Source organism: Neolamprologus brichardi, chromosome 22, assembly GCF_056152115.1.
Source record: "Neolamprologus brichardi isolate AB-2024 chromosome 22, ASM5615211v1, whole genome shotgun sequence".
NCBI lineage: Eukaryota > Metazoa > Chordata > Actinopteri > Cichliformes > Cichlidae > Neolamprologus > Neolamprologus brichardi.
Genome location: NC_142124.1, coordinates 17706336 through 17720336, shown reverse-complemented (window position 1 = coordinate 17720336; position 14001 = coordinate 17706336). Strand labels below are relative to the sequence as shown.

The 14001-nt window shown below is 42.3% G+C and overlaps 2 protein-coding genes across 7 annotated transcripts in view; one reads left to right on the top strand and one right to left on the bottom strand.

The window, feature by feature from the left end:
- Nucleotides 1–2072: 2072 nt before the first annotated feature.
- Nucleotides 2073–7877, top strand: klhl38a (kelch-like family member 38a). Its single transcript, XM_006788091.3, has 4 exons — nt 2073–2283; nt 4694–6050; nt 6152–6257; nt 6447–7877. The coding sequence occupies exons 2-4, from the start codon at nt 4695–4697 to the stop codon at nt 6746–6748; spliced, it is 1764 nt and encodes a 587-aa protein (XP_006788154.1). The 5' UTR covers nt 2073–2283; nt 4694; the 3' UTR covers nt 6749–7877.
- A 2317-nt stretch (nt 7878–10194) lies between these two features.
- spire1a (spire-type actin nucleation factor 1a) overlaps nt 10195–14001 on the bottom strand; it is a 32781-nt gene continuing 28974 nt past the window's right edge. For 3 of the 6 annotated variants that reach the window (XM_006787802.2, XM_006787804.2, XM_035906558.2), the window contains 6 exons: nt 13912–13941; nt 13137–13274; nt 12954–13024; nt 12438–12465; nt 12176–12327; nt 10195–12086 (listed from right to left, as the gene is read on the bottom strand). In XM_006787802.2, the coding sequence (XP_006787865.2) occupies nt 11825–12086; nt 12176–12327; nt 12438–12465; nt 12954–13024; nt 13137–13274; nt 13912–13941 (681 nt within the window). In that variant the 3' untranslated portion in view covers nt 10195–11824. The remainder of the gene's footprint in view (nt 12087–12175; nt 12328–12437; nt 12466–12953; nt 13025–13136; nt 13275–13911; nt 13942–14001) is intronic. The other 3 variants (XM_006787803.2, XM_006787805.2, XM_087835017.1) reach the window with 1 other exon arrangement.

Sequence of the window (14001 nt, the reverse complement as noted above, 5' to 3'; positions counted from 1 at the left end):
GACTGATTTGAAAAAATATCACAAAAGGCTCAATCTGATCTCTGAAGGAAAGGAAATCTTTGCACCCTATTTCTGTAACAGTGTTCCCCAGCCTTCTCTGGCGTGTGATCTCTTAAAATAAAGCGTTGTCTACTTGTGAAACACCTCATCTAAGGCTACAGTATGATATAAAAGCTGTGAAAACACACATTGTTTCTAAACTAGAAGCATAGAGGTGGAAGAATAGTGTTTCTTTTTTTTTTTAATTAAATATACATTTTTAAAAATATACTGTTAAAGTTCTTCATAGTCTCAAGGCCTTAATGTGCAGGGGTTAAAGTGGGATTTAACAGCAAGGGGAAGCCTAATTATGATCTGCTGTAGCCATGCAACAGCAAACAATGACTCACCTTAAAATAAATACCAAACCTGATTACTACTGTGAGCTGCAGAGGACATTTTTGCTTTGTGAACAGCGATCAGACCTTCTGTAACCCTGAGCTTTTCTCCTCTGCTTGTGTTTAATGTAAATAATAAAAAGGAAAGGAAACAAACTGTCAACTTTATTTACATTTCAAACCATCTGACATGATGTCGTCTCACAGCAGCAGCAGCTTGTTTTATTAAGTAATGTCTAATAATCAATTTTTTAAATTTCTTACAACAGCTATTCTTTATGTACTGATGATGTAATTCCTCTAGAGACAGTATTTATTATTGTAAGACTCATTCACACTCTGAGTACACACAGGGGAGTCACAAAAAGTGATTAACTAATAAACTGCTTGTAATTTTATGAGCCTCACAGTTAACTCTCCACCTGCTAATGCACTGAGGTCCAGGCCTCAACTTTCAGAGTCACCGATCGCTATCAACAAAACATTTCTCTGTAATGTATTCTGTGCTTTTAAATTTGCATGTATTTTTGAAACTAGTACATGCTCAAGCTAGTAGGTTTTGGTCCGTTTGTGTTGTTTTTAAAGTGATATACTTAATCACAAAGAGAGAAGTTTTTAAAAAAAAAAAATAGGCTGGCAGATGTTTATGTACTAAAAATGAGTGACTGTAGCCTGTTGCTAGGTGATTGCCAGGCATGTAGTTTAGCTTTTGTGGATGTAAGTGATGTACTGTCATGAAATAAAAAAGTAAAAAGAACGGTTTCATAAGGTGCTACAGGTGCACAAATGCTACAAAACAGGTAGCCTGCATTTTTTATGCATCATTTTATACATAATTAAACTTTTGTGAATAGAAATTAGATGTTACTGATGCGAAATAAAAATTATCTGATGCTTTTATAAGCTCTTAGAGATGCATAACTGTTAATAATAGGTCATTTTGGCCAGTTGCTATGTGGTTGTCAGGCAACATAATGACATCATTACACATAATTCAGCCCTTTTGGATAGAAATTAGATGTTACTGATGCAAAATAAAAATTATATGACACTTTTATAAGGTGTTATAGGTGCATAAATGCCAGTAATGGGTCATTTTAGCCATCATGTTGCCAAGCTAAGTGGTTGCTTGGCAGCATGATGACATCATGATATCTAATATAAATGTGGACCTCCATGGGCCTAAAATGTACCTGTGTGCCACGTTTGGTTGCTCAACTCTTAAAGGTATGGCAAATACTTCTTGATGATTTGACACACACAGTGCAACGAGTTAACGGTCAAACGGGTGATTAATAGCAACAGTGGTCACGTCCAGTTGTGCACGTTCACGGACACAAACAGAAACACCACCACACCTTGAAAACTGAGCCCAGTTCTTACAGCTGTTTCTCCTGATCAAAGTGGCCCATCAGCACCGTTCTATATTTGACTACATCCTGGGTTACACACATGAGGAAGGGGAGGAGGAGGAGGGATGAACTTGGACGGCACTAGAAGACGGACAAGGGTTAGCAGCTCGGGGAAACTTTGATGAAAGACCAGCCTGGGTGGGAACAATGCCTGAGTCAGGACCCTGTGATGGTTCCCCTTCCTGCGGCTATTGTAAACACTCCCTCCACTGGACCCTGGCTGAGTTGTTAAGCTGGCAGCTGGGTACCAAACAGCGCTGTGTCACATGAGAGGCCCGGCTGGAGTCACAGTGGCCCAGGATACTATTCTTAGCTGTAGGAATGTACACAGTGGCCTCATGGCAATCTCCACAGCGCCCAACTGGAAACCCTTCCCTGAGTCACTACCCATTTTCTCTCTGGGTAATGCTTAAACTGTCTTTCATTTGGAATTAATCCTTTTTTTCTGTCAAGACTGACGACTTTGGATAATATTGGTCCTCCGAGGACAGGAGGTAAGGGCTGAGCTAATCACAGATACTGCTGATGAACTGGAATCATCTTGTTCACACAGATGTTTGTCTCAAACTCCTCAGTTTAACTCCAGTTTTATTATTAAATCTTCAAATGTGAAATGTCTTTTGTATTAGCATAACTCTTAGTTAAGAATCTATATTTTCTGGTTAAAACGTTTCCTCTTGTTTATTGGGCATTTAAAGGAGTGAGTCATTGCATTTTATTACATTTCTTTATTTAGACTGGAACTGTTTCTCAAAAATAAAATGCCATGGTATAAATTGTCTGTTAAAAGTGTAATAATTTAAGCTGCATACATGATTAATTCATCACCATCACCACTGTTGACTAAGTGATTAAGGTGCAGATGGATTATTTTTAAATTCAGATGCAGTTTATCATGAGAGGTTCAGCAGCTCCACCAGCAGCTCTTGTTTGAAGTCTGAGTTAAAACTCCCAGTTGTGAAATGCCACTCACAGCTATTGGCATTTAATAATATACAATAATGATTAGTGGTCTAAATATATCAGACAGGCTGGACCATGTAAGTGGGAGTAAATCGGTAGCTGGCACGGAGATGATTTGAAGACTTAATGTTGCTAATAGCCCAATGAAATTCATGCTCTTTGAACAATAGGATCACCACAAACCCTCCAGCCAGAGAGGGACGCACTGGGACTAAGAGAGAAAACATGACATATAGAAAAAATAACAAGAGAGACTGTGAGGCCAGTCCAGAGAGAGATGGGTTGCAGAGACAAACACAGATGGTCCGCTGATACAGTTCTGTTTATGTTAGTGATGATGGGCAGCTTGATTACTGAAATAAGCCCTAATGGCACACGAATCCTGTGAGATCATTTAGACAGGATTTGGAACAGAAATCTGTGTCAGTCATTCACGTTAAAGACAGCTGCTACGTGGGAGGTTTAAGAGTTTGAGAGGAGACGAATAAGTGAAAGGCTTTGTTATGAACCAGATCACACGGTTTTCGAAGCATGCATGATTAAGTTGTTGCAACTACAAATTTATTAAAATCACACTTGTGAATCTAATTGGTGCACTTTGTGGAGCTCATGAATAAAGAATATTAGAGTGGAGGATGGATGGAGAACGGTTAGTAAATCAGGAAGGAGAGGATTAGGAAGGAGGAAATGAGGGCAGCTATCACAGTCCTGGAGAGTGAGAGGATGACTGAGCAATGGAGAAGAAGTGTGCTGGTACTGATTTTAAAGAACAAGGGTTACAGAGGGATGAAGCTGATGAGACGGACTATGAAGATAGAGGAAAGACTTGTTGGAGCTAGGATAAGAAGAGAGGTGAGGATCAGTGAGCAGCAGTATGGCTTCATGCTGAGAAAGAGCTCTACAGATGTGAAGCAGAGGTGTAGAGGTCGGAAGGAGTTGCACTGCGTCTTTGTGGAGCTAGAGAAAGCATATGAAAGGAGCAGCAGACATGTATGAGGTCACCAGCGACACGTATGGTAGGAGTGAATGATGGTTTCAAGGTGGGGGTGGGATCAGGGATTGATATTGTGTTTCCTTTCTCGCTTGCAGTGGTGTTGGACAGGTTGACAGATGAGGTCAGTTCATGAGCTATGATGTTTCCAGATGACATTGTGATGTGTAGTGAGAGGAGGGAGCAGGTGGAAGAGAGCCTGGAGAGGTGGAGGTATGCACTGGAGAGAAGAGGAATGAAAGTCAGGAGGAGCAAAATAGAATAATGTGTGTGAATGAGAGGGAACACTTCACTGTAACAGTGAAGCTGTGTGAAAGGTCATAAATGTTGATGAGTTTAAAAACCCAGGGTCAGCCATCCAAAGCAACAGACAGTGCTCAAGAGAGGTGAAGAAGAGTGTGAAGGCGGGGTGGAGTGGGTGGAGACGAGTGTCAGGTGTGATTTGTGACAGAAGAGTGAAGTGAAGGTTTACAAGATGGTAGTGAGACCTGCTGTGATGTTTAATGTGGAAATGGTGGCACAAACAAAAAGACAGGAGGCTGGGCTGAAGGTGGCAGGGTAAAGATGTCAATACTTTCACTGGGACTGACCAGAAATCAGAGGGACAGCTCAGGTAGAGCAGTTTAGAGACAAAGCTAGAGGTGCAAGGCTGAGATGGTTTGGACATGTGCAGAGGAGGGACATTGGATATATTAGGAATACATGAGGAAAAGAGGAAAAACAAAAATGTTTGATGGATGTAGTGAAGGACATGGTTAGTGTGACAGAGGAGGATGGTACACAGAGAGTAAGATGCAAGCAAATTTTAAAAAATGTGGTCGTCACTAATATTTATGTAGATCATCACATCACACATCATCAGCATAGTCGGTCATCCACTTTCTCCCACTGGAAAACAAAAATACGACATCAGTCACAAAATGATTCCTGCTTTGTCATCCCTTGTGCAGAATGGCCACCAGACCACAAGATGTTTTCTCTTTCAAAGATGCTGAACTTCCCTCTCACCTGCTCGCAAAGCTCAACGTCCTCCGGCAGGAGCGCATCCTGACGGACGTCCTGCTCTGCACTGAACACCAGGAGATCCCCTGCCACAGGAACGTCCTGGTGTCCAGCAGCCCGTACTTCCGCGCCATGTTCTGCAGTAACTTTCTGGAGAGCAGCCAGGCCCGCGTGAATCTGAAGGGAATCTCTTCAAATGTGCTCATTGGCATTGTGGACTATGTTTATACGGGCTGCATCACCATCACCATGGACATTGTGCTCCCACTCATGCAGGCAGCTTCCATGCTTCATTACGGAAGCCTCTTTGAAGCCTGCTCTGTGTTCCTCCAGGAGCAGCTGAGCCCGGAAAACTGCCTGAGCATGATCCGACTGTCTGAGATACTTCACTGTGAGAGCTTGAAGGAGAGGGCCAAGGAGATGGCTGTGAGGTCCTTCTCTGATGTGGCCGCTACAGAAGATTTCTGTGAGTTGTCTCTCCCGGAGCTCATGTGTTACCTAGAAGACGACCGACTTTGTGCTGAGGAGGAACAAGTGTTTGAGACCCTGCTGGCGTGGATCCACCATGACCCGTTCTCACGGAGGGGCGCAATCCACGATCTCTTCAAGAAAGTCCGTCTGCGCTACATCCACCCAACTTACCTCTTCCAGTTCATTGCCAATGATCCACTGGTGCAGAGCTCCAGCCTTTGCACTGAGATAATCGAGTCAGTCCGTCGCCTTATGCTTACAGTCAGCGCCAAGTGCAGCCGTGAACTGAAGCCTCTGTGGACCACACCGAGACGTTATACCTGCAGAGAAACGCTGGTGGTAGTTGGAGGACGCAAAAACAACGAACAGACTTCAAGGGAAGCGTTACTCTATGACGAAAGGACTCAGCGTTGGCAGTGGTTGGCCAAGCTCCCCTTGCGCCTCTACAAAGCTGCGTATGTGTGCATTCACAGTATCCTCTACGTCCTCGGCGGGCTCAGCCTCTGCATGGCATCAGGCGACAGCTCGGTCAGCGCTACAGTTTACACACTCTCTCTCAAAACCAACCAGTGGAGGACTGCCGAGCCCATGCTGGAGCCACGATATGCCCATCAAAGCGTCTCATGCCTTCACTTTATTTTTGTGTTAGGAGGCATCGGTGTAGATAAGCGCATCTCTCAGTCAGTAGAGAGGTATAACAGTATGTTTAACCAGTGGGAGGCCATGGCACCCATGCCTACAGCTGTGCTTCATCCAGCTGTTGCAGCCAGTGATCAGAAGATCTATGTTTTTGGAGGGGAGGACGCCATGCAGAACCCAGTCAGGCTGATTCAGGTAAGGAAGGTTTCAGTCAAAGTTAGCATTCAGTGAAGAACAGCCTGCGATGCTCAGGAAATCCAAAAAGGCTGATTGATGGTGTTTGTGCTGTTGCACAGGTGTATCACATCGCTCGCAATCTGTGGTCCAAATTAGAGACAAGGACTGTGAAAAATGTTTGTGCTCCTGCCGCCGTCATAGACGACAAGATCTATATCATAGGAGGTAAGGATGCATTTTTACTTTTAAAAAACTGAGAAAAAAAATGTTGTTCTCAGCAGCTGTTTTACGCTGGCCTATATATAATATATGGCCTATAATATAGTTTGACTCATATTTTGACATGCTTGGTCGATTTTGGGATTTGTTGACTATATGTAATTTACAATGACTTACCAACCATCTAATCTCCAGGGTACACCATGCGAATGATTGCCTACGACACCAAAGCCAACAAATTCTTCAAGTGTGAGAACCTGAAGGAGCGACGAATGCACCACAGTGCTACAGTGATCAACGGCAAGATCTACGTCACCGGTGGACGCATCCTGAATGGCCACGACTTCATCGAGGACTCGGACTGCTTCGAGTGCTACGACCCAAAAACAGACGTTTGGACCTCTAAAGGTTCTCTGCCGTACAAGCTGTTCGACCACGGCTCTCTCCCGCTAGTCTGCGTTTCCAACAGACCCAACCCACCACGACCCACCATCTAATCACCGCTTGCTCCTTTTTATTGTAATCTCCACCTGCCATTTGCCATTATTTATTGGCTTCTAACAGAAATGGGAAACCATGTCAGAGTGACACCATTCTTCCACGCAGCTCAGTAAAGCGGCATTTAAGGTCGGGCTGACTTTCATCTGCATCAGAGAAGAAGAGCTCAGCTGGCATGCAGAGGTGTCATTTCTAAGCATCTGGGGAGGAAGTGAACCGAGAACCCCAGAAATGATGAGAGGCAGCTGCTCGGACACGTATGTAATCCAATCAGCTCTTTAAAAGCTGTTTCCGCAGATGGATACACTTGTATAAAGCAAACTAAATGTGTTAATACTGTATTTTCCAAGATATTTGAACACAGCCTGTCACTCTGCAGGGCAGCTGCACTTAACTCTTGACAAAACTGAAACTGGTTAAATAATTTGCACTTTATAGGTCAAAAAATAATACATTCCTTCTTGACCCTGATGTGTATCAGAGGGAACTGATTAATGAGTAATAAGGGCTACTGCAAAGTTGTACTTGCTCTGATGTTTGGTGAAGTTTTGCAAAGAAGAACTTTTTTTTTCACCTGTGGCAACTTTATTCCAGTCTTGGGGGGTTGATTTTCAATTAAAACCCAACAAAGCTTGTTCTGTTTTTAAGATGTCTGCTTAAAACATGGCAGAACTAGTATGTAAAGATGTGACGTTTTGGATCACTCCAAGATCTGTGAGCAAATATTTCAATGGTGGTTTACATTCATATTTCACTGTGCATGCAAATGTTGTTAGATAAAGACAAACTGTGGCCTGCTGTGAGCAGCCATGAGTAAAAAATGTTGTTAGAGATACTTTTTGTGTGTTTACAGGCTACATCAGACTGCAGGGGCAAACTAAAGGTGATCTGGCATAATCACACCAACTGATCTGGAATTAATTTTTTTATTCATTTGGAAAATCATAGTCATACAGAAAGAAATCCTTACCTGTCAAGACTTTGATTGCCATTACATCCATCTGTGTCCTGCAGCCGTCTTGTCCCTCATGGAGCATGCATTCAGTGTTTTGCTCCAGCCCTTGGTAACTCCATTATTGGATAATTTGTGGTATACATCTTAATGTTTGAGACTTTCTCACGAATCAACTGAACAATGCATTGCTGCTACTTGCACATTAAGAGACTTCCTCTTTATTTTTGTATGCAGTATTACTTGTACGATGTGCATAAATGTTGTGTTTATGTACTAAAGAGAGAGTCAAACTTCTTATTTGTTGCATCGATTCTTTCTGCACATGAAAACAGATCAGCTGTGGCAAAATCGCATCTTAGTTCAGCTTATCGGTCTTCATTTTGAGCAGGTTCGTAATTTGCCTGGAGACTAGCTGAGTCACGACCCCCTCGTGCATGAGGGACACCATTAATGCACAAACATGTTCTGGTTGTCAGGTGACACATTTTCTCTCCGTACATCATTAAACACCAGTGCAAAACCCATTAAAATATTGGGATGTTCCTGGAATGTAGTGAATGCATTTCTTTATATGAGTGTCAACCTCTTGACCCTTCAGGGCACATTCTCCTCATGCAGAGCGTCTGGTATGAGAAGCTCCACATAAAGGCTTCATATCCGGTTACCACTGCGCCCCTGAGAGGCTCACTGTTTGCAAGGTATATGGCCTACTTAAAACTAGCCCTCCAGCAAAGCTGACCTTAGGGGAAGAGATTTGGGATCAGATTTCACTCTTACGCTTTAATGCTTGTCCATTAGTGTTAGTGGAAATGCTGAAACTTGCCTACAAGCACTAACCAAATGGGAATTTCATCACTGTCTCTGAGTTAAATGGCTCCTTGTTAGCCTGGTCCCTCTAAATGCCTCTCTGTAACCGTGTGTGAATGCATTCAACAACTCGTGCTTGCAAAATGAGCTTAATGTCTAAACTCAAAATGCTGAATCCACCAACGCGGTGACTTTTCTGATTATGTCACCGGCAGTCACATGCTCGGCTCAGTCAAACAGAGCAGAATGTAAGAAAGCCCAGTGAAACCTTCCACTGAGCTGCTGCTCACACAGCCTTCTCAGATTGTTTACAGACTCTGTGTTTGCTCAATACCTTTCCATAGAAACCAGTGTGTGAGGGTCACCCTTAAGGGAGGCTGTGGCCTGGGCAGGTTATTTTCAGTATCTGTTACTAACCCATTAAGGGGTAGCATATCATTGCCTATTCTGTGTGTCTCCATAAACACACACAGTGACTGCAGCAAGAAGAATTATATACATTTATATATATGACTGACATGCTTCATGTAAAAACCATCATTGAAGTCACTGAAGTGCAGACTTTCAGCTTTAGTTAAATGGGTTTAACAAATGTATTGTATTAACAGTTCCCCATTTTCAGAGTCTCAGAATTAATAGATTAAACTAACATAATTTTAATTATAAGGATTGTTTTAAATATTTTTACTCCCTCAAGTCTGCAGTCCGTGAACTCCACCAGATGTGCTGCATTTCTTGCCTTGACATCCTCTGCCTCTTCACTTTAGCCACCGTCTATCTGCATTCAGTCACTAAAAAGCCGCTTTCCTGAGAGGAGCTCCGGTGAGTGATTTGAACATTGAAGAACATGTTGTGGTTTGCCATTTACTTTGGGTTGCTATTAATTTGTGAAGCTTTGTCCAGTTAGTTTTGCGGCATTTGTCTAAATCTGAGCAGAGAGTATAGCTCTGTACACTTCATAATTCGTCCAGCTGCTTCAATCAGCAGTCATATTATGTATACCCAGTGGCGGTCGCAGCGGTAGCCCATGCCATAAAATTACCTCGACCAGGTGTAGCATGCATGAGCGGTTTCTCTCCTTCTCCATACTTTTCCTCTTCCCATTATCCAACTTCATCTTGGTTTCACCGGTCCAAAGAATTTGTTTCTTGGACTGTGCAGGATGTTTTCTAGCAAATCTGGACTTCCTGTTCTTGAGTGTAATCAGTGGTTTGCTCCTCAAGAGTGTTCTTGATTCGGTCAGATGTTATTTGCGTTTCTTAACCATGAAAATAATTCTGTCATCATCTACTTCAGTCTTCTTACATGGCCTTTTAATATTGAATGCATTCCTTTTTGATTTGGCCATCACTTTGATGCGTCCCAGCATCTCATTGGACTTCATTTTTCAGTTAAATATATTCAAAGTGAGTTCAACATTTGTTATCGGTCAATTGTTCAATTAATTTTAAGCTTCTGAAAATGCATGACGATACAAATAGTATAGAAAAACTTATGGATTTGTCTGCAATACAGATCCTTTACCACCTGATGTCCTCGTGTCTGCAGGCTGATGGAGAGGAAACACATTTTATTTTTATTTTGCCTCTATCGCCCTCTGCTGCCTATCACAGGTTCGCACAGTGCTCTGTAAGCCTGCAGGCATATAAGGCTGAATTCTGTAATGGGACAACCGAGTCAGACTTAAGAATCATGATGATTTTATTAGAATTTCCTTGATAAACAAAAACAAACAAAAAAGCACAGTACAGCATGCACACGTTCCTTTACAGATCTCTAAAATAAAACTTATCAGATGGACTATTTCATTGGAACATGGCATCATCGTTGAACAGCCTGGTTAAGATTTGTGTTCATTTTGTAACAACTTTTTTTTTTTACCCCCAAACACACACTTTGAACACATGTGTGAGACTGTGTGATTTGAAAAGGCTAAAATATTGGTAAAGGATGACAGTCCTATACTTAAAGTGCCTACATTCAATTCAGTGGTGTGTTTCTAGTGGATTCAGTAATTAGTCCTTCCTGTGAAGCAGCCAGAAGTCGCTCAAACACATTTTCATTCATGAGGAACTCTGGGAAAAAATGGCACTATGAACCCCCAAGAGGTGAAACAAAAACATTATAAATCATAATCATTTAAGACATAAATGAACAAAAATAAACAATAAATTGATCCAGTAAAAGTGCTATTTGTGATTTAGAAGGGTATAACACTGAGAAGTTTATAAACTATACAAGAACAGAAATAAAACTTTATTATATTGACAGAAACATAATAACATTAATAATAATAATAATAATAGTAATAATAATAAACAACTTTTTTCAATAAAGAAACTCTTGAGGCAGAAATCCTAAAACGTGGTAAAATTATACTTTGTTACAGATTTATATTAAATCAAATTTTGGAACAGTTAAGATATACAACATGTACAAACTCACGAACCCAACACGTCTGTGCTTCTATTGCCAGCCTGAATGGTGAGAAACCAAACCTTATGCACAGTAGGTCCGTAACTACAAAAGGCATTCAGAGAAAGAAATTACATTTTGGCACCAGGCACAGAATTGATTATACATTTAATTAAATACTAAAACCCACCCAGAAAAATAACCAGGCTATTTTTAACCCCTCAACGTGCTGTATCAGCCACATGAGATCATAGCAAATATACATTTAAACTGGCTTTAAAAAAAAAAAAAAAAAAAAAAGGAAGAGATGTAACTTTTGGCATAAGTGTTGCTGGAAGAATCAGAGGGGCAGGGGACTGGCAGACATCTACCCCAGCAGACCTGACGGGAGGCTCTACAGTGCATTTCTGTCAAAAGACAATCGTTTGTTCTTCCTGAGTGCTAGACGTAAACAGGAACTGGAAAACCTACTATGATTGGGCCTTTGAACTATTTACACGACACCTGCACCTTTTGGCTTTCTGTATCATTCGCTCCCACTCACCCTTACCCCGGTTCATGATGGTGACATCAGCAGCTCTTTTTATCTTCAATAACGTCAGCCACATGCAGAAGCTCAGCTGCCCTCTGTGACCCACATTGCAGCATCCTCTCAGCCAATCTGAGAGGATGAAGTATCAGAAACTTTACTAGCTTTAGCTTGGAATGGACTGGCCACATGGTCACTTCTTACTTCTTTGCAAAACTCCACTTTATGTACACACATCACTGTGGGAGGGTTTTTTTTTTGTTGTTTGTTTTGGAGTTTTGTTGTTTTTTTTGTTGTTGTTTTTTGTTGTTTTTTTTTTTAAATTGAATGACAAAGCTTAACTTAAAGTGCACCGACCAGTCCGATGTTCTACAACTCATTGATGGTTCGCTCCGAAGGCCTGAAGTTGACAGAGGTGGACGACGACATGTAGAACGACTGGGTTCTGCGATTGAGGCGGGCCCGCTTGGTGGCCACGCACAGGCTGCGCCTGCTGGAGGTGATGATCTCTGTGATGAACTTCTTGCAGTCCACACAGACCTCCATGGTGACCCAGTCCTCAGTGAGCTCCTTGGGCAGCTCTAGCTCATCCTGCGACCGCCCGTCTTTGCTGATGCTGTGCTTGGACAACCTGAACAGAGACAACTGAGTGAATATCTGTGCGCACACAGGAAAGCAGTCGCAGCCACAACATGATGATGCCGCCGATTATTAAGTCACCTTCTGCGCAGACTGTGCCGGGTGTGCGCAGACCCAAACGGCTGCTTGTCTGGCTCAGCTGGGGCAGATGTGCCTGTGTCTTCTTTAACCACAGCACTGGGACCCAGAGAGTAGATAGGCAGTGTGGAATAGGGCTTAGACGGCAGCCGCATCTGAGGCAAAGAGATACAAAACAACTGAACTAAAAAGGCTCAGGTAGGTCTTAAAGAATGAGTGTCAAATACTAAACTGATGTTTCAAGTAGGAGTTAACAGTCTCGTACCTTTTTCGAGCACTGGGAACACACAGGTCTGAAGATAAAGAATAAAAAACAGATAAGCTGGAAATTCATGAAAACCACTTTACTGATTTTGTACTGCACTCCTGTCAAACTGTCAGTTAAAGCTTAAAACAGAAACTAATGCAGCAGAGCCAGAGAGACGAGCTCCTACAGTAGATAGTTTGGCTTCTTTAGTCTCGACTCAGACTTCTTTTCATTCACTTCAGATTTTTTTGAATTGAAAATCTCAACTATACTGCAGAAAGCACTTTAAATAACGTACGCGTTTGAAGAAAAACAATGAAAAATGTAGAACTACTCATATGATTTATCGACTAATGAAATACCAGCCAGGATGTGCTGGGCATGTGGCTGTTTGATATGAGGCCAATTGGGTATGTTTGGTACGTAAACAGGAAAACTATAAATTTGGAAATCAGTGTCAAATACAGACTTTGTTTAAATGTTGGAGTCTCCCTCTTTAAGTCGAGCTGTCCTTTTAACAGCGATTCAAATTACCTTTTGCAGAACTGGCAGGTGTAGGACCAGGTGAAGATGGAGAACCTTTTAATCCTGCAAGAAAAGCAAAGCTGGACAGGGGAGGACAAAAATTGAGGTGAGGAAGGTGCACTAGTGTTTCAAAATCAATGTGACAAATTATCAGTTTAACAGAAAACCATAAGTTTACAGGTGGTTTTGTACCTTTCCTTTCTTGAGAGCGTTGTAGACTTCTTTGTATTGCTGAAACTTCTCCAGCTCGGCCTTGACGAGGACCTGCCTGATGTGCATCACCTCTTCCACCGTCAGAGCCAAACACTCCGCCGGATAACAGAACTCCTCCTGCGGGGGAACATGCATCACATCATCAAACCATGCTCACGAACACACAGACAGTGATGTGTTTGACAAACCCAAACAAAAATGCCCCACTGCACACCACATCACCTAAACATGCAACGAGATGTGAGAATGGAAGTTTCACACCGCCGCTGTGAAAATAAATGCAGAACCTCCATGTGATGCAACACAACACCTCCCATGCTGGAACCACAACTCTTGGATTTCTTTACTTTAATCCAGATTTGCTTTATTCTCTGTCAAAAACATGTTTTGAGCTCCTGTTATTCACCAGATGTTTCCAAGGAAACAATCTGTAAGGGGATCCCCCATCATGGTGCCAGCTGAGCTCCCATCTGGAGTTTTACAAAAGCAGTCCACAGGGGTGAAAATGTCTCAGGGAGCACATCTACTGATCATCATCATTCACTGGTATTGAGTGCTTGTATAAGATCTGGCCTCATATATAATCTTCCCTGAGTTATTTTCAGTACGCCACAGATGTTGCATTCACTCAAGCAGTTACAACACAAGGTCCCATTCATCTAAAAAACAAGCCGATTGAATTAGACGCCATTCAGGATGGTTTCCCCACGCAGTGCTTGATATAATTTGATATTTTGCAGTAGTGGCGACATACCGAGCCCTGAGCGCCACTGCCGGCATCCACCTGACCAGCAGACAAAGGGAACAGGATATTTAAACAGAAGCAAGACCTTATATTCCAACG

Bases quoted from the DNA above. Each gene is read 5' to 3' on its own strand.
- klhl38a (XM_006788091.3), top strand. From the start codon at position 4,695: ATGGCCACCAGACCACAAGATGTTTTCTCTTTCAAAGATGCTGAACTT. The intron at 6,051-6,151 runs GTAAGGAAGGTT...GCTGTTGCACAG, and splicing joins ACCCAGTCAGGCTGATTCAG to GTGTATCACATCGCTCGCAA. The intron at 6,258-6,446 runs GTAAGGATGCAT...TCTAATCTCCAG, and splicing joins CAAGATCTATATCATAGGAG to GGTACACCATGCGAATGATT.